The sequence below is a fragment of the Maniola hyperantus genome, chromosome 20 (assembly GCF_902806685.2).
Source record: "Maniola hyperantus chromosome 20, iAphHyp1.2, whole genome shotgun sequence".
Classification (NCBI taxonomy): Eukaryota; Metazoa; Arthropoda; class Insecta; order Lepidoptera; family Nymphalidae; genus Maniola; species Maniola hyperantus.
Window position 1 is genome coordinate 10,906,909 of NC_048555.1, and position 26,586 is coordinate 10,933,494.

At 41.7% G+C, this 26,586-nt stretch overlaps 2 protein-coding genes across 2 annotated transcripts in view; one reads left to right on the forward strand and one right to left on the reverse strand.

The window, feature by feature from the left end:
• Window positions 1-673: 673 nt before the first annotated feature.
• BBS4 (Bardet-Biedl syndrome 4) lies at window positions 674-6,160 on the forward strand. The gene is made up of 9 exons (XM_069505386.1): window positions 674-744; window positions 813-946; window positions 1,918-2,030; window positions 2,418-2,512; window positions 2,725-2,887; window positions 3,388-3,664; window positions 3,988-4,143; window positions 4,527-4,730; window positions 5,998-6,160. The coding sequence occupies exons 1-9, from the start codon at window positions 705-707 to the stop codon at window positions 6,100-6,102; spliced, it is 1,287 nt and encodes a 428-aa protein (XP_069361487.1). The 5' UTR covers window positions 674-704; the 3' UTR covers window positions 6,103-6,160.
• Window positions 6,161-12,964: 6,804 nt separating this feature from the next.
• LOC117991798 (zinc finger SWIM domain-containing protein 4-like) overlaps window positions 12,965-26,586 on the reverse strand; it is a 105,534-nt gene continuing 91,912 nt past the window's right edge. The window contains exons 8-24 of the mRNA XM_034979406.2: window positions 26,125-26,252; window positions 25,253-25,330; window positions 24,549-24,638; window positions 24,007-24,173; window positions 22,835-22,944; window positions 22,389-22,620; window positions 21,958-22,108; window positions 21,446-21,587; window positions 21,063-21,286; window positions 20,349-20,473; window positions 19,733-19,911; window positions 19,241-19,356; window positions 18,772-18,922; window positions 18,127-18,348; window positions 17,382-17,504; window positions 16,802-16,988; window positions 12,965-16,047 (exon numbers count right to left, since the gene is read on the reverse strand). Of these exons, the coding sequence (XP_034835297.1) occupies window positions 15,917-16,047; window positions 16,802-16,988; window positions 17,382-17,504; window positions 18,127-18,348; window positions 18,772-18,922; window positions 19,241-19,356; window positions 19,733-19,911; window positions 20,349-20,473; window positions 21,063-21,286; window positions 21,446-21,587; window positions 21,958-22,108; window positions 22,389-22,620; window positions 22,835-22,944; window positions 24,007-24,173; window positions 24,549-24,638; window positions 25,253-25,330; window positions 26,125-26,252 (2,556 nt within the window). The 3' untranslated portion in view covers window positions 12,965-15,916. The remainder of the gene's footprint in view (window positions 16,048-16,801; window positions 16,989-17,381; window positions 17,505-18,126; window positions 18,349-18,771; window positions 18,923-19,240; window positions 19,357-19,732; window positions 19,912-20,348; window positions 20,474-21,062; window positions 21,287-21,445; window positions 21,588-21,957; window positions 22,109-22,388; window positions 22,621-22,834; window positions 22,945-24,006; window positions 24,174-24,548; window positions 24,639-25,252; window positions 25,331-26,124; window positions 26,253-26,586) is intronic.

The following is a 26,586-nucleotide window of genomic DNA, read 5'->3' on the forward strand; positions in this document are numbered from 1 at the left end:
TTTATACCCTAAAATTACCCCGGTAGCATAGTAGGTACCCTAAATTTAGGGTGAAATATTTTATGACTGCAACACTTTATTGTGTCAATTTTTGTTTTGTCATGCTAAATTTCGTTCGAAAACATTAAAACCGGTAAATCGGTAAAAACCGTAACTTATTATATAGTATTTCTATTAAAAAGATTCTTATTGAAGCCGCGGACTTCAGCTAGTTTGAAATAAGTTCAATAATAATATTTTATTTGAGGCACTTATTTCATATCTAGTACAGATATGTAACTAACTGGGTACTCATATCGCTGACTATTCCCGATGAACAAGATAAAGTTGGAAATTAAAACCCGACTACGATCGTCTTAAACGCTGAAATATTTTAGTAAAATTGTTTTTCTGTTACTTGATATATATTTTGATGTTGTAATAGGTAGGTATATTTACCACTACCCACTCAATACGATAGCAAAAAAAATCGCCAAATTTTGTTCATTTAAAATGTACCCTATGTCACCCGTACCAAGGTAGGGTAGGTATTCATCGAAATCGGCTCAGTAGTTTTGGCGCTACTGTGGTACACACATAAATACAAACCTACATACATACATAAATAGACTGCTAAAAGCATTGGCTTCTGCTGTAGTCGTTTTGGTTACCATAGTAACATAAATGTAAACAACCAATTTCAGGTCCCGTAATTAAAATTTAAAATGAGAAAACATACAGCGTTTGAGAAGAATACAAGTGACGGTAGTTAAATGCTTTAAAAAAATCGAGTGAATACTTTTTTTTACTGTTTTAATTTTAATTTTTTCTAGATTTCAAGCGAGGAACTCATAACTGGTTGCTTCACGCGCGATATGTTCGAGGTGAACATGATAAGTGCTTAGACTTGGCGGAGGATTTGCAGAAACGAACTAACATCACGCATAGATATGCGCATTTTATAAAGGTAGCTTTTTTCTATTTTAAGGCGCATCGCACACCGGCAGAGTGAAGTGCATCCGAGTCTTTTAAGGGTTCCGTACCTCGAAAGGCAAAAAGAACCTTATAGGATCACTTCGTTGTCTGTCTGTCTGTCGTGTTTGCCAATTCGGGGGAATCAAAACCTTAGGGTACTTCTCGTTGACTTAGAATCATGGGCAGGTAGCAATGTCTTACAGCACAAGTAAAGGAAAATCGAAAACCGTGACAAAAAACCAGTGTTCAATATCAAATAATTAGTTTACTAAGTCACATTAAGATGGCGCTGCTCGTCATTAACTTGCAGTGTTGTACAGACCATGTTGGAGCAATAAATTTTTATTCTACTACTGGTTTGAAATAGCTTGTATGATGGAACGGAATCCTTCGTGTGCGAGTCGAATTCGCACTTTTTGGTAAGATACTCGTCCTTGAATTTCGATACAGGTAGGTACATACGGTTGAAATTGGTATGATGAAATTTGAAAATAAAACATGGAGTGGACTGAAAGGATGTGCGATGCACTGAGCCGCTGAGCACACGGCGCACCTCGCGCAATCTATATCTGTAACTTTTATTAAAATCGGTTAAACAGGTGAAAAGCTAGCACACAGACGGAAAAAGACTTTCTTAATCTTCTTCTTCTTCTTTGCGTGCCTCTCTGACTAGCGAAGGTTGGCTGTCAGCTTTGCATATTCCACTCTGTTCTTCGCAAGGCAAAATATTTCTGCAGCACTCGCGATTCCCGTCCACTCCCGGACCGACGCCTCTTCTTCCGGCAACTTTTCCCATCATGATGAGTTATAGGAGTTCGTACCTACCTCTCGTGCCTAAGCACGTGCCCTATGCGACTTTCCACATCTTGATGGTCCTATAAGTTCGCGTTTTTGATTGACGCGTCGCAGAACTTCCGATTCGTATTAATACTTAATGCCTATTCATTTATTAATTTTATACAGGGAGCAGTGTTAGCTGACGCAGGCAAGTTTCAGGAGGCGGTAGACAACTTCCACAGCTGCATACGCCTGCAACCACAAGACCCTGAGCCTCTGAAGCAGGTTGCCAAGTGCTTGTAAGTAAAGAATTCGTCATCCATCATCAACTTAATCAATGAAGTTTGATCATGGGTCTCCTTTCAGAATGAGAAGGTGCTAGGTGGTTTGATGACCTCTCTTACGCAGTGGTAAGTGCTGTAGACCACAGTGTTAGTGGGAGATTCCAGGTTCGATTCCTGGTAGGAAATTTATAATTTGTAAATTTCTGATCTGGTCTGGTGGGGAGGCTTCGGCCGTGGCTAATAACCACCCTACCGGCAAAGCCGTGCCGCCAAGCGCTTTAGCGTTCTATTTTACGTCGTTCTTATTTTATTGACATTACAGTGTGACATAACACATAAAGTTAAAATGGCGCGTGAGAACTTATTCTGTACGGTGAATAATTCTGACTTGTTGGATTTTAGATTTCGTCAAGGACGTTTTCAGTTGGCGCTCGAAGCTTACTTGGAGGCTGACAAATTGTCAAAGCACCCTGATCCCGACATCTACTGCGCGTTAGGTAAGGATATCAAACAAAGTACCTACCTAGTAACTCACTTATTAAAAATAATTGAAAAACATGATTGATCTGCCAAAACGCACTAAAAAGTAAAAAAAATCACATTTAAAAATGGCACCATCATTGGGCACCATACATTAATTCTTTCAATCTCATACAGCCGCCATACATAGACTAAATGCCGCCATATTGAATTTTGTTTTTATCTGTAGCGGAATGTGCGTGGAGTTTAGGGGACGCGGAGCATGGCATCGAGTGGGCGAGGGCGGGGGAGAGTGCGGGCGGCGGGGAGCGGGCCGGGGCGCTGCTTGCCAAGTTGCTGCAGTCTGTCGGCGACATGAGTGGCGCTTTGGCAGCCTACGACCATGCGCTGGCGTAAGTTGTTTCTTGTACCAGAATGTGCGTGGAGTTTAGGGGACGCGCATGGTATTGAGTGGGCGAAGGCGGGGGAGAGTGCGGGCGGCGGGGAGCGGGCCACATGAGTGGCGCTTTGGCAGCTTACGACCATGCGCTGGCGTAAGTTGTGTCTTGTAGCATGATGTGCATGGAGCTTAGGAGATGCGAGCTTGGTCAAGAGTGGGGGAGAGTACGATTAGGGGGAGGGGGGGGGGGGCCGTGGCGCTGCTTGCCAAGTTACTCCAGGCTGTTCCAAGCTACTAAGCTACCAAGTTCCCTTTTTTTTCTAAGTCTAATTACCTGAGTACCAGATTACCGCAGCCCATGAACCACCAGAGAAACCGCTAATGCATTGTCACTTGTCAGCCTTTCAGAAATTTGATGATTCCGCGATTCCGCACGTTAGTTAGTCTCACGGAGTAGTTGAATGTTAGTCTGGTGTAGCATATGATCCCAGCCCTAGTGTCACGTGGTTACAGAACGCACGCGTGCGGAGCGGACATGCTGGCAGCAGCAGGCGCTTTGTGTCTACGCTGCTCGGCTCCTCGCCGTGCCTTCCAGCTGCTGGGCGAGGCGTTATCCCAGCAGCCGGCCCAACACGCAGCGGCTCTCGCCCTGGCCGCCATGCTGCTGCAGCACAGAGACGTGGACGCCGGGCTAGCGAGGCTCAAAGCGGCTTTAAGCGCTCATCCGACCTGCGTCGCCGCGCATTCCAACCTTGGGCTCGCTTTGCTGTCCAAGAAGAAGTTTGTTGCTGTGAGATTTTGAAGGACTTAATATAAATTACTAGATATTGGATCATAAAATATTATGAACATTTTAAGACTGGACTCACATGATTATTCGGAGCATACTCGACTAGTTTCGAATCCATCCAAATGTCCTTTTTCGCTACGCTCGCGACGCAGCGCAAGCTTTAGAACGCACAGCCAGATTATTCCTCTCAGATATTTGTAGGTAGGTATAATATAATGTCCCTGATTGTGTTGATAAGTTGTTGATAATGAGTATAACACAGGCAATAGTTTGGTCCTTTCTCTTTTACCTGGATTCATAAGAGAGAGTTTGAACATTTGCAGGCATTAACTTGTCTACAACGGTCAGTCTGGGCAGCGCCGCTGAGCGCGCGGGCGGCTCACAACTTGGGCTATGCGTTACTGATGTGCAAGCGACCAGCCTCGGCGTTTTGCAGACTAGCCTGCTCCGCTGCACTGCAACCTACCCACCACTACACTGTAAGGGTGTCTTTGTAACATACCTACTTCTAACTTCTAAGGTAGCAACTTTCAGGAATACTCACAGATGTTGAATTTTTTTGACAAAATTGATCCTGAATCCTAGGTATAATACCAAAAATATCTTTGGGATTGCTAAGGAGTTACCCTCAACTTATATAAAATTTGCAATACTTGTATACAATAACATGTATTTCTTTATGTGTAGGAATATCTTACTTCTTATTTTGCTTTGTGGCTTTCTGTAGGAATATCACTTTTTAAGTACACCAAGTTAACACGACCATTCAACTGCTCGAGATTTATAATTACATTGGACAGTTGAGACAATGGTTAAAACCCAATTTTCCAACGTAACTTTTTCAATTTTATTTTGGTTTCAGGTGCTGCTAATAGCAATAGCTTTAGAGCGGTTAGGGGACAGCAGAGCCGATGCTGCCTACTTGCGCGCTGCAAGTCTGGCGCCACAGGACCCGCTGGTCAGGCTCAACCTGGCTGGCAGGCACGGCAGGGCTGGCAGGCTGCTGGACGCGGTGGAGGAGGCTAGGATTGTCGCTGAATTACTACAAGTCGCACCAGATGCCCAGGTAATGAGGGCTATAGGACCCACTGGGCAGGCTCAACCTGGCTGGCAGGCACGGCAGGGCTGGCAGGCTGCTGGACGCGGTGGAGGAGGCTAGGGTTGTCGCTGAGATACTACAAGTCGCACCAGATGCCCAGGTAATGAGGGCTATAGGACCCGCTGGTCAGGCACGGCAGGGCTGGCAGGCTGCTGGACGCGGTGGAGGAGGCTAGGGTTGTCGCTGAGATACTACAAGTCGCACCAGATGCCCAGGTAATGAGGGCTATAGGACCCACTGGGCAGGCTCAACCTGGCTGGCAGGCACGGCAGGGCTGGCAGGCTGCTGGACGCGGTGGAGGAGGCTAGGGTTGTCGCTGAGATACTACAAGTCGCACCAGATGCCCAGGTAATGAGGGCTATAGGACCCACTGGGCAGGCTCAACCTGGCTGGCAGGCACGGCAGGGCTGGCAGGCTGCTGGACGCGGTGGAGGAGGCTAGGGTTGTCGCTGAGATACTACAAGTCGCACCAGATGCCCAGGTAATGAGGGCTATAGGACCCGCTGGTCAGGCACGGCAGGGCTGGCAGGCACGGCAGGATGGCAGGCTGCTGGACGCGGTGGAGGAGGCTAGGGTTGTCGCTGAGATACTACAAGTCGCACCAGATGCCCAGGTAATGAGGGCTATAGGACCCGCTGGTCAGGCACGGCAGGGCTGGCAGGCACGGCAGGATGGCAGGGCTGCTGGGACGCGGTTGGAGGAGGCTAGGGTTGTCGCCGGGGAGATATTACACGAGGGCACCAGATGGCTCAGGTTAATGATTGAGGGCTATATTATATTTAGGCTCGCTGTTCAAGACTATTCCAGCGGCAACGCATCTCGCAACTAAAAAAGCCGGCCAAGTGGGAGTCAGACTCGCGCACCGAGAGTTCCGGAATCGGTATTTTTTTCGACTTTTTGCACGATAAATCAAAGACCATTATGAATGAAAATCTGTTTTAGAATGTCAAGTAAAGCCCTCTCTATGAGCCCCACTGGTATAGTTAGCTTACTTTGACAACTGAAAACACATTTTTTTTGTGATGTTACCACAAATTCACGGTTTTCGGATTATTTCTTTACTATGCATAAGACCTAACTACCTGCCAATTTCATGATTCTAGGTCAACGGACTCGTGTGACGTTCTTGACAGACACAAAGACGGCACGAGATTACATCGAAGTGATCCTACAAAGGTTCTTTTCTTTTTTGAGGTACGGAACCCTAAAAAAGATATCATTATCTCATGTTCAGCTAGCTAGTTCTCTAGCAACCCTCACGGCTCTGCTGCGTCGACGCCGCGGTGACACTCTGACAGAACTACCCTTCAAATGTGGCGGACCACACTACAGATGTTAATGTAGACAACTCTCAGGCAGCGGTGAGCCGACCTTTGAACCGGATGAAGTTTAAGAAATAAAGGTTTTGTAAAGGAAGGAAGGTAGATAGACTTCATTGCTTAATCATTTCTAAGTAATTATAGTCCACAACAGGTTCAGATGGCAATCGGGTATGATGCCGCCGGACGCTACACTCACCCGCACGTCACCCGCGCTGAATGACAGACAGACCCTTTAGAATGACATTTCGGCTTTGTAGAGCCGTTAAGTCTCCCTCTCACTCATACTATGTGACGTTTTGTCGGTCTCAACGACAGAGGCAATGCTCTACAAAACCGCTACATCTTTCTAAAGGTCGATGTAACTTATTTTCTGCTGTGTACTGTATGAACTGTGACCAGACTGTGTGTAATACCACAGAATACCGACCTCTAATAGTAGTATCAAAAGTCAGCCGGTGTGACTCTGACAGAATGCAGACAAAGCGGGTGAGCCGACCTTTGAACCGGATGAAGTTTAAAGAATAAAGGAAGAAGAAGGTCGAGATGGCAATCGGGGAGGAACGCCCCGCACAGCCCCCACGTCTACCTGGTGCAGGCGAGCGTCGGGCGCTGTGAGCGGGTGTGCGCCCCCCCCCCCCCCCCTCATACACAGATTGCTACTCTCGACCTGTCGCATACTATACGTTAGAGCCCATTTCCTTATCAGTTTACTAAGGGTGTAACCAGTCTACTCGTGTGGCCAGATGCGCGTCCATATCACAATCCATACTAATATTATAAATGCGAAGTGGTCTGTCTGTCTGCTAGCTTTTCACGGCTCAACCGTTCAACCGATTTTGACGAAATTTGGTACAGAGGTAGCTTGCAACATAGGACATAGAGGACATAGGCTACTTTTTATCCCGGATAATTTAAAAGGTCGCACAGGATTTTTAAAAACCTAAATCCACAGCGTTCGAAGTCGCGGGCATCAGCTAGTTCACAATAATTAATCGAAAATTACAAATGCGAAAGTGTGTCAGTCTATCTGACTGCTAGCTTTTCTTGAGTCATCTGTTAAACAGATTTTGACGAAAAAATACAGAGATAGCTAATTCCCGGAGCCGGACGTAGGCTTTTTATAATCAGAGTTCCACGGAATTTTTAAATGGCCCATCCATCCCATTTGGCATTTTGGACCGTTAGCACATCTCATAGCTAGCTTACATAGACAACGAAAGGCACATAATATAACGTACCTTTTTCCAAAATTTTATCTATAGACATTTTTAATTGACATTTACACATGTAACCTTTAAAATAGGTTGTACTTACGATATCAGGAATGACGTGTTAAAGTCGCAACGTTTAACGCATACTAGCGCCATCTATGTTCTGACTGCTGGACATAGATAGTCCATACTTAATTCAAGCTATACCCGCGACGTGTTTAGGCTTTTAAAACTCCGTGGGCGGCAGGAATCTTTGCATTTCCGGATAAAAATTAGCCTAATGTTACTCTCCATGTCTTTAACAGCGAATGCAAAAATCGCGTCAGTCCGTTGCTTAGTTGCGACGTGATTGAAGGACAAACCAATAAAAACACACTTTCGCATTTATAATACGGGTAATGATAAACGCAAAAGTGTGTCTGTTTGTCAGCTAGCTTTTCAAGGCCTCACAATTTAACAGATTTTGATAAAATTTGGCACGGAAATAGCTTGGCATCTCAGAGACGAGCATAGGCTACTTTTTATCCCGCCAATCAGAGTTCCCACGGAATTTTTAAAGACCCATCTGTTTAATCAATTATGACGTTTGCTACTTAGATTTAGGTTTTTGAAAATCCCGTGGGCACTCTTTGATTTTCTAGGATAAAAGTAGCCTATGTCACTCCAGGTCTTTAACTAAGTCCATGCAAAAAATCACGTCGATCCGTTGCACACCTCGCGCCTCTCTAGCCGCCTTCTCCACTCCTGTCCCACTGACAAGTTACAAACCGTGGCTCTACCGCGGTTGTTTGACAGCTAGAATGTCACGATCGCAATCATCTCTGATTGGTTAATGCTCGCTCACTATTGGCCACAATGCATTGTTGCAACAAGAATCGCACAAATTCAGCCAATCAGAACAATTGAGATTGTAATAATGATTGATGCAGGTTTTAGACAATCGCCCTACGGGCCCTACCGATTTCAAAGCCCAATGCAAATAGAAACGTTAGCTAGGATTTGGAAGCAAGCAACTATCGCGTCAATTTAGTTGTTCCTTTACAAACTTACTAGGCCAGTTTCTAAATCACCACGATTTAGGAATGCAATAATCCCTTAATCAGAGTTGAAGAGTTGGGTTCTCGAGTTTAACGATAAAGTCTTTATTTGGCAGGTACCTCCAATATCAATTTATAACTGACAGTTTCTAAATCCCATCAGTTTTGGTGGTCAAGTCCACTGCAGCATCAGCATAGCAACTGCCGTGGCTACGGAACCCTACTACTGAGTTCACACACGCACTTAACCAATGTGTTCTGCTAATAAAACCGATAACTCGTAAATGTTGATACAATTTTGTTTTATTGCAGTTTTCATATTCACAATGTTATTTCAACTTGGTCTTGTGATACAGTTGTGTATTGTTTATGTTAGTATGGTTTCAGTTTCTTACTTTAGCATATCTAGTAGGTACGCGACAGGTCGAAATGGCAATCGGGGAGGGAACGCCCCGCATAACACCGGTACGGGCGAGCGCGGGTGTGCGGGGCCCTCGTCTCATACCCCGATTGCCGTCTCAACCTGTCGCGGAATATACCTACCTACCGACACATTAGCACGCGCGGTAGCATCTTTAGAGCGTTAGTGCATTCATTTGTATTCGATTTCGTAACAATACGGTTCGATGTAGTCATCATACGATACCTTACATACGCTTGTGCACTCATTTGATTCGTATTTTGATGGATCCGTATGAATACGAACCAAATTAGTGCACAAGCGTACATACATTTTGTATGACGGCCACTACGAATCATATTTATACGAAAACGAATATGTATGAAATGAAATAGTTTATTTGTATGAATATGGGAAACAAGGTGTTTACAAATTACAATAGAGATGCCATAATATCCAGTCACACTGAGGCCACACGGTGCGTTGCGGACTGCGGCGCAGTACCGCTGTGGATTTGAGTATTGGGTGCCACACGGCACTGCATTACCCCTCCGGCAAAAGTATGGCTTTGCAACGCACCACCACGCGGCTCGTCTCTCTCTCTGGTCCCAAGTCCGTTGCGCGTGTGGTGCGGAGCTATCCGACGTCGTAACGCATCGTGTGGCATGGTATATACAGCGATTCCTATGTAGAATCAAGAATGTCTCAGCGGCACCGCTAACGCAACGCATCGTGTCGTTTCACTCTTGTTTCAGGAGCTTTCATTGAATTTTTTTATCCTGTAAAAATGTTTTTCGTGCAATAATTATACCTTTTTGTTCACCAACTCCTGTTCATAATATTGATAATTATGAGTGATGAACAACTCCAAGCGAGCCTAACCATACCCGCATATCTATAAATTAGGAAATGGCTAAATTAAGTTTTTGTATAATTTCATTCTTCATAATTTTACAGATTATGTCAGATGAACAACAACGTCAAGCGAGCCTCATAATTCTCCCGCCTATAATACTAGGGTACGATGAACTCATCGATGAACGACAAGAAAATTCCAATAAGAAACAAAAACTATTTCACCCAATAAGCCACGAGAATCTTGACGACCAAAATCACGGGCCACATGAAACTGAACACGTTTATAAGAAACAGAGGGATTGCAATGGCAAACACAACGCAATCAAGAAGGATCTGGGTCGGAATTGATACATACTAATCGTAATACACAGTCTAAACCGTGCAATTATGGGCAAAGTTTTATAATTAACAAAATTCATGTTTAATTCATCCATACTTAATATTATAAATGCGAAAGTGTGTCTGTCTGTCTGCTAGCTTTTCACGGCCCAACCGTTCAACCGATTTTGATGAAATTTGGTACAGAGTTAGCTTATATCCCGGGGAAGGACATAGGCTACTTTTTATCCCGGAAAATTAAAGTTCCTACCGGATTTAAATAACTTAAACCCACGCGAACGAAGTCGCGGGCATCATCTAGTTTTTCATAATTTTCAAAATTCATGTTGTCATGATAATCACCAGATTTTGTGCCAGCTTTAAACAAAAGGAGGGCATTGGGAACAAATCCAGCTTCGAAGCCAACGTGAACGAATTTCAAAAGGGCAGCCTTTTGAACTTTGCTTTTTAAACCTACCCATTCGGTCCACGACTTGCCACTCGCATGACGTGATAAGTCGACATACGATTCATTGGTGTACAATTGTACATTATCCATCTTCCGTCTTGCCTATACTTGAATATTTTTGCATAATATCAATCCGTAAATGTTGCTTTTTTTCTATTTATAGAAAGTAATAAAAATAGTTTGTATTGGTATTGGTTGGTTGGAATTGGTAAATAATTTATAATTATTATTAAAAGCCCGTATTTGTTTATAATTTATTGAAATTATCACCTTCTTAATCAGCACTGAAGGGTGTCCACGTTTTACGTAAAACACAATTTCAAATAATAATCGACATCAAGTGCAGTACAAGTATCGGTACGAATCTAAAGGCATGTTCATTTTTAACAGACTTCCAATAATCGGGGAACATACATAAAAAATATAAAAAATAAAAAGATTCCGACGAATTGAGAACCTCCTCCTTTTTTTGAAGTCGGTTAAAAAGGAGGTGGTTCTTAATTCAGCCCGTTTTTTTTGTCATTTTTAGGGTTGCGTACCTCAAAAGGAAAAACGGAACCCTAAGGCTCACTTTGTTGTCTGTCTGTCAAGAAACCTACAGGGTACTTCCCGTTGACCTAGAATCATGAATTTGGCAGGTAGGTAGATCTTATAGCTGACATTTGGGGAAAAATCTGAAAACCGTGAATTTAGGGTTGGATCACACAAAAAAATTAAATTGTGGTCATGAACTAATAATTAGTATTTTCAACTTTCGAAGTGAGATAACTATATCAAAAGGGGGGTATCATATAAAAGTTCTTTATCTGTACATTCTAAAACAGATTTTTATTTATTTTTATACATAATAGTTTTCGATTTATCGTACAAAATGTCGATAAAATACGATTGTAGTACGGAACCCTCAGTGGGCGAGTCTGACTCGCACTTGGCCGGTTTTTTTTACACAAGTCATTTTTTGGGTCTGATTGGCGGGGTGCGACTGACGCAGCGTCCGTGATTGGATCGCTGTTATATACAAGCCATTCCGCCTGCCGTATTGGTTCTATCGATCTTCATCCAGTTCGGCAAGAACACAGAATAAAAATCTAGCTACCCCCATTATTTTCGCTCATGCCTCAAGAACCGTACCTGTACAAAGGTAAAAAAAAACTACATAACGAAAAGCCGGTCTGACAAAATTTTTTTGGACTCGCCTGAAGGCACTTGCGGTCAATGATTTATTTATGCTTGAAGGTTCCAATTTGGCAAGTCACTACTAAGGTTTTTTACATTAAATTATTGCAACAGTACATTTTAATCACACCTCTCTAGGACAATCAGGGCGACAAGGCTTTTCCGCGGTTTGCAGAAATGTTGCAAAAGCCGCGAAAAAAGCGTTGTAACAAATAGTTGTTTGGGCTATGGGGGTGGCAATAAAGGCGCAAAAAAACCTGCAAAAAAAGATTTGAGTTTTATAGTTAGTTTTGAATTTTAAAATATGTATTACCATTACCAACCAAAAATGGTAAGTTTTTAGTACATTAGAAGTAGAACAAATTATTTGACAGAGCTTGTCAACATTTTAACCAATGGCCGATTTTTCAATCGTAAACTTATTTCTTCTTAAGTTTATTTACCGACAAGATAAGCCAAGTGAAAGTAAATTAGTAGGTAATAGGTACCTAAAATTAGATTTAGTGACATGCTTTATTGACATCACAATAACTAATGTAATGAAGCTAAAAATATAGTTACCTTCTTCAATTCTAGTACAATTAATGTCTGATGACATCCAATTTAAAGCAAGAATATTGCTGAATATCAATTCTGTAATTATAAAGTTATTACGTATTTTATACACATTATATTTTTAAACTTCATTTCTAAGGAGCGCTTTTGAGAAAATATTACACAATAAACAGACCGCTAAAGGCTTCAAAATTATTGCTCATCGAATTTAAAAACATCACATGAAATGTTAATTCGGTATAACTAAGAAGAAAGCTTGAAACTCATATCTAATGGAACTGAAAAAGTGTTTATTGCATACTGTTACTTGCTGATATAGCTGACAAAAATAAGTTTCAGTCTGTTCGTTCGGTCTTAGTAAAAAGCAAGGTATTTAGTGTGGCTTGCTTATTAAGTAAATGTGAATAAACATGACATTTTTTGTTTAGGAAAGTTGAAAAGTCCAATATTGAAAAATGTAACAATACCTCTTGTACCTATTGCATTCTAACTTATAACAAAATCTCATTTTATATATTTTCAACTTTTGTTACAACATCTTTGACACATTGTAGGGTTGGCAGAATAGTTTATATTCGCATATTTAGTTTAACCGCAAAATTGGGTTTTTGATTTCAGTTTTTCTGACATGACAGAAGTAAGTAACTCGGCACAACCCTAGTACACCCCAACAAAAAGTACAAAAATCCACCATAGCGGTACAGACTATTCATAATCAATTATTGATCCTAAATTCCTGAACACTATCCAAGGTCACGTCTATCTTTAAAGATTAAACATTCACTTCAACCTTTATAAATGCACTTCTGGTGAAACTTTAACACCTAACCTCCTAACGTAGAATTGAAGGATAAAGAATAATATGAAGTACAATAAAAAATACAAATAAAAGGCAGTGCACCTAAACGAGAAAATTAATAAAAATGAGAACAAAATGGCCGCAACAGAAACAACCGTAAATGGCGAAATACAGGAAAAGGGGACAGCTTAACGTTAAAAACGAACAACCATATATAGATACTCAAGAATACTGTAAGAAAGATGGCATTGCTTAGGCCGGAATCATACTTATAACATGCCATCAAACCATCCCTAATAATGAAGTGTACTGATTTGCCCTTAGATTCGTATTATACTGAGTTTTAGGAATTTTTATATGATCACAGAAATATAGGTTTCTTTTAACCAAATATATCATAATAAAACGACAGATAAAAATTAATTAAATTAGTACACTTGTCACGCATGTGCGTAGAGGCACAAATTGCATAGATAGTAGACGCGATGTTTACGAGTCTTTGGATAAAACGACACCTAAGAGCATGCTACAAAATATATGGCGGACCATTACCAGTTTTTAGAAGTCGTTACATTTAACTCAATATGCCTCACGATGAGTCTGATTAAATGGCGTGTTATAAGTGTGTTCCGCCATTATTCCACGCTACTGGAATTACTTATAACATTATATTTCTTTGGTGTGGTGTCATTTTATTTATGATTGATTCCACTGCTATTGGACGCTATGCAACGCGTATTAACTAATATTTTTTTGCACACAGAGCGCTTATTTTATGTCTAACAGTGTCTAATTGCACACGTCACCGATTGAAATCGATATTAGTTGAACCGGCGGCGATTGGAGAATTTGAATATCGAATTTACGCAACATCACAGATAATAAATTATTTTTGATTGAACCGATTTTTATTGATAGAGACGTATAACCGGTATTTAGTAGTATGTGAATTTAGCTTTCATTTTAAGTGATAATTATGTAACATTCTTAATTTTCCTCCATACATTAGTAATAATAAAAACGGTTGCGTCATCTAAGCCGACCGATTTCAAATCGAGAACATGTACGCTCAGCTTTACAATCATTTGTAACCTCTCATGTACAGTAGCGCTCGGCAAAAAAAGGAATCGCCTATTTAAAAATATATCTAACACGTCCCAACCAACTAAAAACTAAACAAAATACACTTAACCACCGTCCTATATTTACAAACTAAAACTATTTACACAATGGAATCATTGAGATCATTACATGTTAACTACCTACTTACTCTTACATACTTACAATTAGCGAACTCTAAGAGGTATTTTATATCTACACGTTTACAATAAAAAATAATACTTTAAAAAAGACTGGTTTGGTACATTGAGTACACGAATGGTTGTGGTACGAGAGACGGTGGGAAATATTGAGGAGGTACTTGATAAAAGTTAAAAGTTTGTAATACGTAAGTAAACGCTTAATATAACTGGAGTATGGATCAATCACCGCGCAGAATTATGTGCGAAAAAACATTGCACGCGTTGCAGAAAGGCGTTTTGACTAAACCTGGACTAAACTGATTTTCTTGAGAATGTAGTTGACGCTGTAGGCGCATGTTCAGAAATTGTGAACATCGTTTGATTCGTTCGATGAGTCCGTTCGTGTGATTCGTTTGATTGTTGTAAAAAAATATAATTGGGAAAATGGCAATCTAAATTACTCGTGCTTGCACTTTAGGAAGCAGAAAGATAAACACTACGTGTGGCCATCACCACAATTGCAAGCAGATGGCGTTTCTCCTAATACGAAGAAATCATCAGCAATCCTCCGCTCCGCACCAGTGGACAGGCAGCCTAACAGAGTGTTTAGAAATTAGCACTAATAGTAGAAGTTTTAAGATACAAACCGTCGTTGGTCCAGCTGGCGCCCCGATCACAACACCGATCGGATGGAAGTTTCTTCCTATTGTTACGGTCGAGCACACACAAACAGCTTCCGTACATATAAGACAACAGATTTTCATCTTTATAAAGTACCTACGCATATTTAAACACCGACTCTTTGACCAGGCTCCCGCTAACTAACATGAGGTAATGGTGTTTAGCCGTGATTTAGGTACGCGATTTAAACCTTAGCAACAATTTTTCATTAATGTCTTTTTTATTCGAATGGGTATTATAGTTATAAAAATATACATATTATTATCAAAGAGCAGGCGACCAATTTGTTTAGTGTCAACAACCGATCCTTATGTTACATGAATAAGTATTTTAAATACAATTGAACATAAAAATTACAGATCGAAAATATACATCTAAACCACCACCGCAACGAGGCAGGGCGCCCAGAACGCTGGCAGCGTTAACATCGTTGAATGGCCAGACTAATAAATTAATAAATTTTAAATACATTTTGTTAGTATTTTTAGTTTCTTTTCTTGTTGAGCTGCCCATCATTGTGATTTTTTATTCATCGAAGGAAAATCATTGCCAAAAGATCGAAATAGTCTTTTTCATAACATTTGTCTGTAGTAGATGCATCCGACTATTCGAAAGTACTTGTAAAAGTTTATTCGAATAAAAAAGATTTTTATTTTATTTAGGAACAACATTATTTCAGGTACTGTCACATACTACTCATTGAAAAATTTGAATCGATATTAATACATTAACAAATTATTCACCATCTCCGTGTCTATACATATACTCGCCGCTATTGCCAGAAAATAACAAAAAATTCAACGAACATGGCCTACTAAATTCTGTATAATATTATTAGTTTCTTTCCCTAAAAGCGCAGGCTTCCGCGTTCGTCGCTGACTCAGCGACGAAATACAGAACTGACCTTTAGAATACATTGCAGCTCCACAGGTAGGTAATTAATCACATATATTATTATTGCAGTAATCATGTGATTATTACAACTTTGGTATTAGACCTACTAGATACTAGAAGTTTGCTTTGTTATACTGTGGAGCTATACAATATACAACGTATTCCTTCAAAACTGATAAACAAAACATAGCTTCAGCCAAACCTCTCTTTGACGAGGAACATGAGTTTCTTCTTGCCTTTGTATTTGAGTTTGATTTCCTGCAGCAGCGCCGCAAACTGGTGCGGCCCGTCGTGCGCTAGCGCGAATGTGTCTCGGGCCTTACCTGCAAAAATATAATTTATTTTTAATAAAAAAAATTGACGACCTTCCTGGCCTGGGAGGTCCCGGGTTCGATTCCTGTCAGGTATTTGGAATTTTATAATTTCATAATTTCTGGTCTGGTCTAGTGGGAGGCCTCGGCCGTGGCTAGTTACCACCCTACCGGCAAAGCCGTGCCGCCAAGCGATTTAGCGTTCCGGTACGATGCCGTGTAGAAACCAAAGGTGTATGGGTTTAATAACAACTGCCATACTCCTTCCAGGTTAGCCCGCTCCCACCTTAGACTGCATCGTCACTTACCATCAGGTGAGATTGCAGTCAAGGGCTAACTTGTATCTGAATAAAAAAAAAATAGCTAGATCTACTATACTCCATCCGCGGAAAGAAGTATAAGAAATCCCATACAAATGATAAAGACAAAAATCGCAATGGGCGTTAACCATTTTTAGCCATCCAACCAATCACAAACATGTTTTCAAAAATCATTCAAAATTCATTTCGAAAATGTTTACAAAAAACATTCGAAATCAAATTTCTGCGGATAGAGTATGTGATGTACTTGCCAACCTAGTTGAAGAATCTTTATTTTCGCCATTTTGCCGCTGATAGCACTGGTGCTCAGTCATATTTATGTATGCCAGTATGCCAAATTTTAGCCCGATTCGTCCAGTGGTTTAAGCTGTGCGTTGATAGATCAGTCAGGCAGTCAGTCAGTCAGCTTTTCCTTTTATATTATGTAGGTGAAAATATGTACTTACCAAGAAAGTCTACGAAGTCCGCGTAGTGCCTCGGTGAGATGTGTGCGAGGCGCGCGTGCGTAGTAGACGCGTAGGCTCGTAAGGCCGCTTCTAGCAAAGGCCGCAAAGGAGTGGGGGGTCGCGGGGGAGGGGGTCGCGCGCGTGAACACCCCGCCGCGGCCACACAACACCTCCGCAGGACATCCGACTGTAAGGAAATGTCGGATTTCACATCATATTTAGAGCCCTAGTCTTATTAGTGCAATACAAGTATTGATAATAATTTGTCCTTTCGCGTCCAGCCGGACTTCGGAAATGTCGCAATGTTGATAAAATACGAGCGCCGAATCAAAGAAACGTCAGAGTAAAATGGACCTCAAGTTTCTTGATTTTAAATAAAAAAAATCAATACCGACGATTTTAATTTCGCGACGTTTGGAGCGCTTCCAAATCAATCAGAAATAAAGCAATTTATACCATGAACATATCTAGGCAAATAAACCGTACGTGGTTTCAACTGGAGCAATTATTGTAAAAAAAATTGAATTAAAAAATCCTCATTCGCTGACTTTCTAATTATTTTCAAGCGTTGATGACTCACCAGAACTGGCGCACATTGGACGTTTTTCACTAATAGAGGTAGCATGGCTTGAAGCTCAGCTCGCCCTAGAGAATGTGCTAACGCGACTGCCCAGTGGATGTCTGCGATCGCGGGATGGCTGTCCTGTGAACATAATGAACGATAATGAACCACCATTCTTCTTGTTACCAAGCTTTGTTTATTTGATTATTCGATCGATAGTCTTCCGCTATGATCAAAATTCATTAATTTAATAAAGATTACCGTAGTATCATTCAATAACAATCATTGCGATGATTGCAATGTACAAAGTCACAAGCAAAGAAGTTGGAAGTACTACTTTAGGGAGCAGAGTCAAACAAAACAAGACTAAAGCTGCCTTTGAAATAAAGCGTGTGACACGCCTTAATTTGAAGGCTAGTGTTTCTTAACTAGCTGGCCTAAGATGCGTATTTGAATTTGTTGACAAACCGGAGCAGATACAGTCTGCACAGTTGTGAGACTGTTTCGCTAGTTCTATCAGCTATCAGATTTGATACTATTTTGAGTGACAATTGTGCCCAAATGAAGAACTGTATTTTTTTTAAATCATAGTCAGCTTATTTGCGTCCATCACTGATTTTCCATCCATTGAATTCCTAGAAAGAGCGCACCACCATTTTTAATATCCTCAGACCTCAAGCCTTTCTTATCCAGTCCCTTCGCGCCGTCAGTATTTTAAACACTGTGCCTTTAAGGCACTGTACCAAGAACCAGTCAAACTCACCTGATTGTAATGCAGGTGCAAGTTCCTCATGGCCAGCGTGGCAAGCCGCATGGCCCTGGCCGGTTGTCCCCGTTGCTCCATATATCGGGCCACGGCAAACAGCTGACTCGACGCTAGGGCTCCCCGGGCCGCGGCCCCTCCTACCGCTGCGCACGCCGCTTCGAAAGCACCTGCTGAGCCTTCGCAAACTGATAGAGCGCTTAAGGCACAGCCTGGTGGGTCCTAAGAAAATTAAAAGACCATTTGTATGTATCTGTTCGAAAAGCCTCTCTTAAATTTCTATGGTTGTCTGGCAGATAATAAAACATTTTCGGTTTTTTTGGTAGGTATTCAAATAAACTTAATATAAAATCGACATTATGTCTAAATCATTAGGATTTTTTTAAATAGTTTAGTACTTCAAAATACCCAAAAAAAATGTTGAGGACAGTTTGTATCCTCCAAATTTTCAACTATTTTAGCTGATAGTTGTCTTACGATAGCACAATTTTTTTACTATTATTCGACGAGCTTATAATATGTTGGGTATAAAAATTTGGAACCATTTGGGGGGGGGGGGGGGGGACATTTTATCAGTTAGTAGGCACTGAAATAGCCGAATAAACCAAAACTAGTTAACTTAAAGAATTTTCAAGTAACTAATACCTTCGCAGCACATTGCAATGCAAGCGTCCTCGCGCAGGCGCTAAGTTTTTCCTGCTGCTCGAAGCTTAGACCGAGCCGTAGTGCCGTGGCATGCGACATGGCAGCCGCTGCCACTGGTCCCGTTGCTTCCGTTGGTGTAAATAAATCATACCTGAAAATTACAGCCCTCTTCATAAAGCGGTGACTGCGCGATGCAAAAGGACAAAGGATAGTTGCCATAACAGTCAAGTCACCGTCATCCCTTCATGAGGCCTGTTGGTTTATCGAAATCCTTGGGCCTCATTTGAAACTGATGCATTAGGATCTTTACAGGTTGAATATTTGATACTCTCACTAGAACAGTTTTTCGACAATAAGAGAAAATATACAGTCTTTAGGAAAAGTTGATTCTAACAAAGCTCTTTTAAGTTTAAGCTCCTATGTATATACACAATGATGTGCTACTAAACTAAAAAGATAAACTGCTTACCAATTCTGCATAATGGATAGCAGTGCGTCAAGTCCTAATTCAGTAGCGCACGTCACCAACCACCGGACCATCTCTCGTCTCCGCCAATTTACTGCTGATAACGTCATTCGTAATACCTGTGTACAACGATACAAGTTAAAGCAACTTAATAAAAACACAGAATACTAACTATTTATTACTAAATCAAGTGGTGCTCAAATAATCTGTAATTTTTACAGATCAATTTGACTAATAGCAGACTTTATTTTGTTTTTTCTCACCTGTTCGTCACGTATTTGCAAGTTTTACTTAAAAAGGGGAACCTTTTTGTATATTTTGTCGAATAATGGTTACCTATAGTCCTAGCTCAAAGGCCGTGGCAAGAAGGTCTCGGTGATTATGGAGCGTCAGATGGTCTTGGAGAACACAATATGTTTATGATTTCAAGCTTTGCTTCAAGAAGGGGAATGCCAATGTATGTGTTGTCTGATAATGCAACAGTTTGCTGGTTACCTGTAGTCCTAGTTCAAAGGCCGCAGCAAGAAGGTCCCGGTGATGATGTGGTGCGTCTGGTGGTGCTGCATGTCGTAACGCGTCTTGCGCCAATCGAAACAGTTGTGCAGCAGAGCGCACGTGCCTTTGTGCTGCTGCAAGCGCTGCACGGAGGCGGGAAGGGGAGCCGCGTGCTGCACCTAGACAATAATATTCAAATCATTAGTTGGCGTAGGATTTAAAAAAATATAATCAGCATAACTGGAGGAACTCAGACTTGAACACACTACGCTGAAATTAAATGAAGTCGTATGTATAAACTTTTAAAATCAGCTTATAAAGCCCTTTTATTAGATGCCTTTAAAAATCATGCCATCATAATTTTTTTAGAATCCCGTTTGGTAGCTTAGAAATTTTCACTCGTTTAATTAGATATGAATGTATATTATTATTTCGTCTATTTTTACAATAAAGGCATCTAAATGGGAAGTAAAACTATTACTGAGTGAATATTCATATCCGGTTTGAAGGACCATATCGTCACTGGTTTGTAGAAAGGGCAAATAAGCTATTTCATAGAAAAATGGCTTATTCGCCCCTTCTACAAACCAGTGACGATATACAACGAGAAGCATACCCAACAGTGCGCTGGCAAGCGCTGCTTGCTGTTGTTCAGCATGCTGCAGAGTGTGCCACGCCCCCGCGCCGCCCGCCGCTGCACTTCCGCCGTCCAATGAGTATGCTTCTTCCACCATTGGTAACCTGGCGACAAATATTATATGAAATTCTATTCTACTCATCAGCATAGTTCCAATAACCGATAGACGTCGGGGAAAGGCGTGTTGTGTTTTGGAATAGCGACCTCGCACCGGAAAATGCAACATGCAAATCTGGGCTAGGCATAATGTTCACAATCTTAAGATTCTCTAAGGCCTTAATGAAAATTGGCTTTCAAATTGGCAATAGTAACCACTGAGATTCTTGTCTGCTTCTTCTTAGGGGAATCTGCTTTTTGACATAGCATCATAAGTTGGACCAGTACTGATTTTTTTTGGCATTCAATAAAAGAAAATTAATTCATTATTTCCCTACATGAATTATTTTTGTTTGTGAGGATAATGGGGCCGATTCTCTTGTGCACAATCTCTAAACTAAACTTAATTAACAGGTCTAAATCTTGTGCTATCCTTTCCCGCAAGCAACATTATGAAAGCGATAGCAATAGATTTAGACGTGCTATTTTAGTTTATTTTAGAGATTGTATACAACGGAATTAGCCACAATGTCTTATTACCGTTTCCTTAAAAGGTAACAATAATAAGAAATGACCAACAAAAGAATTTCCACTAACCTCATAGCCCGTAATCCGACTCGGTACGCCAACTCCGGGTCACTGGGCAGAAGAGCAAGGAATAGAAACCTCGCGAAGGTGTGCGCGGGCGCCGATCGCGGGTGCACTTTGGTTCCAAGGCAGGACGACGGACCTCCCGCGAGTAACGCCCGCGCCACCCTGGCGCAGACCCCCGCGGCTGCCTCGCCTTCCACCCTTTGCAGTTGGTTTATTAAACGTTCCTCCTGTTAAGAAAGAACAACACTATCCCGTGATTGAAATTGCTAAGTGACACGAGACATTCTCCACGCATTTTCGTCGCTGTAAGCATATCGAGTCTATTTCGCAATAAGTTTCGCTTCAATAATTTCTAAAAACGAAAATTCGACAATTTATAGGCGTACCTGCTTACAATATCGCTCCTGCGCATACAGGCCATGGGGCAGCATCCTCTGCATGCCGAGCCCCAGCAGCGCCGCCTCGAGCGCCAGCGCCAGGTAGGTCTCCTCAGGATTCTTGCTACCCGCCACTGGGACATGCTGGTACCTGACAAAGATGAGAGAAATCTTTTAAAGAAATAAGTGTAGTTATTCAGCAGCATAACGTGGTTTGAGACCATACTTTACTCTATTCATGAGAAAGAAGTTAGTATAACACTCTCTCTGTGACGTGATCCCATACAAATGACAGAGTCAAAAATCTCAGTGGGCGTGAACCATTTTGAGCCACCAACCAATCACAAACATCATTTTCAAGTTAACCAACAAGTTAATCATTGGCTGCAATCTCATCTGGTAATAACTTATGATGCAGTCTAAGATGGAAGCGGGCTAACTGAAAGGGGTGTGACAGTTTTTACATGACAGGGGAGATAGCTGCTTTTCACTGGAAAGTCTCTGTATGAGTACAAACTTACCTAGGAGGCAGGCCAGTGTTGGGCTCCTCATCGATGTAGGTGTGCAGGCGAGGCGAGGCGCGCTGGTCGTCGGGCGCGAGGCACGCGTCAGCGAGGCACTCGTACACGCACCAGATCGCCTCCAGCGTCCAGCCCGTCCAACATCTGCTGTCTGCCAACAACCAACAGCCATAAAGCCAAAGCCATTTATCACTGCTTATATTATTATAAATGCGAAAGTGTGTTGGTTTATTGGTTTGTCCTTAAATCACGTCACAACGGGGCAACGGATCGACATGATTTTTTGCATGGGTTAAAGACCTGGACCTGGACATAGCCAACTTTTTATCCCGGAAAACCAAAGAGGAAACACGGGAAGTATAGAAACATGGTACTCATGCGCTGCTGTTGGAGAAGCCGGTGGTGTCGGAGCTGCGGGAACGTGTACTGACCTCTGCCGATACACCGCTGCGAGTGCGACAGCGCGCAGGTAGGCGCAGTCGGCGAGGGGCAAGGCAGACACGCGCCCGCGTCCATGTGCGCGCAGACAAGCGACAGCTTGGCACGGTCGCACTGCCCCAGGCACGACTCGCTCGCGCATGCGCTGCTGTTGGAGGAGCCGGTGGTGTTGGAGCTGGAGGCCTCGCCGCCGCCGGCTTCGTGCCACCTCTGTTGGGCTACTTCCTGTAACAAGAAAATAATCTCAGTGTATTTGCGTGACGCTAGTATGTCGAAGGTTTTTTGATAACATGTTCTGTACAGAAAATATAGCTTCATTTGAAATTAGATGGTGACTCAAAATGGTTAACACCCACTGAGTTTTTTGTCTTTGGGATTATGTTACAGAGAGAGTCCTGTACTACTAACCTCTCTCGGTGGATAGAGTATAACTACTAACCTGTCTATGCCTCATGGCGCGCGCCGCCGCGACCGCCAGTCTCAGCGCCGCCGGCGCTCGCCCGTGCGCCCGGAGTGCTTCTATCCGCGCTCCGACCACGGGCAAGTGTTCTGAAAAATGGACTCAAACTCCACAAAACGTCTCAACTCCTTCAACACCTCTATGCCTAATCCACATTTGTGACATCCTTAATTTATATGGTCGACATCCAATCTACTAGCACGAAACATTTTTAACGGACTTCTAAAAAGAAGTTTTATGTATGTGCATATTTCGAGGTCTCTGGACCGATTTGATTTTTTTTTAATCAATAGCTGCCGTGAATGTCCCATAAAAATTTCTGGATCCAACTCCTTAATCCTGATGCTGCAAGGTTACTGCCCGCCTAATTTATCAAGATTCAAGAAGTGTTCATAGTAAATTAATATTATATGTACAAAGCAACGACTTCATGCTTGGACTCCAAGTCCCAACTTTTCAACCCTGATGATGTAGGGTACAGCACTCCTTAACTATAGTGATTCAGGAATTGCAGATGATGCAATATTATTTTAGGAACCAAGCACAGACTACATCACTGAACTTCGAATCCCAACTCCTCAATCCTGATGCTGCAAGGTATTGAACTCCTAAGCCGTGGAGATTCGGGAATTTCCGATGGTGAATTGATATTTTAGTTATCAAGCAACGGCTTTATGCCGTTCACTCCACCTCCAAGCTCCTCAAACCTGATGACGTAGGGTACAGCACTCCTAAACCATTGAGATTTAGGAACTGTTCCTGGTGAAAACTGCCGAGCATTGTTACAAGAAAGCAAAGCATATACATTACTATTGGTCAGAAAGTGTTTTAATGGATTTGACGATGGTAATTTATATTGTAACTTCATATCATGTGTCCCCTAAATCAAGGATTGCTCCATCTCGAATACATGCTCTCAAAATTTGGGAAATTATAATAATTATTTAGTATTTTGTAAGTTTCAATAAGATCGCCTCTTTCTCGCCTACTTTTGAGGGTGCTGAGTCCAAGTTTTATAAGTCTTTGTTCATATCGGAGATTTTTCAGTTTCCTACTTAATGGCTCGCCTCTGCACCCTTTCCAACAATTCTATATCCTAAATACATATATAGACTAAATGAAATAAATTATCTAGCAAAAAAATTACTAACCATGCCATAAAGGTTGTCCAAGATCATTAAACTTAGGGTAAGGCTGTAGCGTGGCGTCCATGGAGGCGCCAGCTTTGTCCGGTTTCTCAGGGTCACAGAACTCGTCTGAGCTCAGGATGTTCTTGAGGTGGTCGTTCTCCCACGATATATCTACTGCGTCCAAGGCTCTGAAATAAATCAATTTAGCCTTGGAAAAAATGGCAATTTTTAGGGTTCCATACCTCAAAAGGAAAAAGGAACCTTTATAGGATCACTTCGTTGTCTGTCCATCTGTAGTGTCTGTCAAGAAAACCTATAGGGTACTTCCCATTGACCTAGAATCTTGAAATTTGGCAGGTAGGTGGGTTTTATAGTACAAGTAAAGGAAAAATCCGAAAACCGTGAATTTGTGGTCACATCACAAAAAAAAATGTGTTCATGAACAAATAATTAGTATTTTCAAATTAAGACGTAACTACAAATAAAGTCCAGTCGCTTTCGTGAATTGCAAGAACTGTAATCAAGTAAGTGGCAATCGGAAAATAGAAAAGGTAAAGTCTTACTTGTGAAAAACTGTCCTTGGTGTAAGGGGGGTCGATCGCTGGTTGTGTAACCTAAGTCTTTTGCTAGCTCTCCTGTATTCACGTTCATAGCTGAAATTAAAACAAATATTATCAGAACCATCTTTAGGCTAACATACATAAATGTAAAAGTCTGTTAATAAAAGATTTAAAAAAACATCTTTATCCACAAGTTTATAGAATATAGATGACCCAGGTGGCATTTGAAATTAATACATCTATATCCACTCATAGGGGGGTGAAATGGGGGTTGAAAGGTTACATGAAAATCCTATGTTTTTGAAGTTAGAGATATGAAAATTGGCATTTAGGTATTCTGGGTTCTGTGCCTTAAGGTGAGACTGAGTGAGTAGGTAAGTGAGGCCTTTTGCAGCGCGAAAATTTTTGACCATGAGATCATCTCTCTCTCATCTGATGAGATGAGAAAATTTACGCAGTCGCGGGCAACTGCCAGTCTTATATAAACGAAAGAGCTGACTGACTGGCTGACTGATCTATCAACGCACAGCTCAAACTATTGGACGCATCGGGCTGACGCATGCAGATAGCTAATATGACGTAAGAAAGCTATTAAGAAAGGATTTTGATAATTCAACACCTAAGGGGGTAAAACAGGGGTTTGAAATTTGTGTAGTCCACGCGGACGAAATCGCGGGAATAGTATTATTTATAAGAAAATAACTTACTTATTAGGTCTAGAGTCTTCATCGGAACTTTCTGAATGGGAATGCATTTCTCTTCTCTGTCTTTCTCTATGTCTTTCGCTGGAAATAAAATATTATGATAACACTATCTTTTTCGTACGATAGACAAAGGTTTTGAGAACATTTATTGACTTTAAAAATAATTACTTTAAAAATTTTATAGGCAGTTGTTGACAAGGTTTCATAACATTAACGTCGGTTACGCACTCATCCCATCCGAGTCCGTGAAGATACGTTCCTTTTTGTTTTGTATGGAAGCTTATGACATAATATATCGTAGATAATCGCTGGTATTCTCACGGATGATGGATAGAACTCGGATGACGGAAGTGCAGTGCGTAATCGCCGTAACGGCCCAAATCGGACGTGTCCGTACGCGACAGATAAGTGTGCACAGTCTTTTGGGACGCGGCTTGCGGACTTATCCGAGCGTTTTCAGCTGACAAAACATCCAGCGGACCGAAATTCTATCGGACGTCCGAGCGCTCAAGGACGGCCCAAGGTTACGTCCGCTACTTTACGTCTGATAATTTGTTTCCACCTATAATACAGCTTGCTTTCGCGAACCCGTGTACGGTCTATGATTTAATAAAAACAACAGCGGGTCGATTTCGTAAACCTGCATCAATCATTATTACAATTTCAATTGTTGTGATCGGCTGAATTTGTGCGATTCTGGTTGCAACAATGCATTGTAGCTAATAGTGAACGAGCAACAACCAATCAGAGATGATTGCGATCGTAACATTGTAGCCATTCTACCGCAATCGACCAGCTCAAGTCATTTTGCCAAAATTATGACCTGTTCAAGGACACCAAGCACTCTTTCTTGATAGGTTTAATATTTATCTTACCGGTCTCTCTCCTCTCTTTCCCGTACCCTCTCTCGATCCCTTTCTTCCCTGTCCCGATGTCTGTCTCTATCCCTGTCTCTGTGATCTCTGTCGCGATCCCTCTCATTTCTCTCTCGCTCCCGTGCATACTGAAAAGGACAGCAATAAAACATTATGTTTACGAGTGAATGAGGGTACCGAACGGGCGTGGGCCGACTTTTATGCTATGCAACTGCCTAAGCTTGGCGATCGGGGGTGTCTGGCTATTAGGTGTTGGTCTGTGCACGATACAAACTAATTTTCCATAGGTAAATGTAATAGTATAAGTCCCGTTAACCATGCGCTGGAACCATGTCTCATTAAAATCGAAATGACGTCATTTTGATGTCAGCCGAAATAAAAATATACCATCAGCTCGAAACTTCAGTCTAGTGCTGACATCACTAAAATGGCGACCACGCGCATTAGCAATTTGCGGGACTT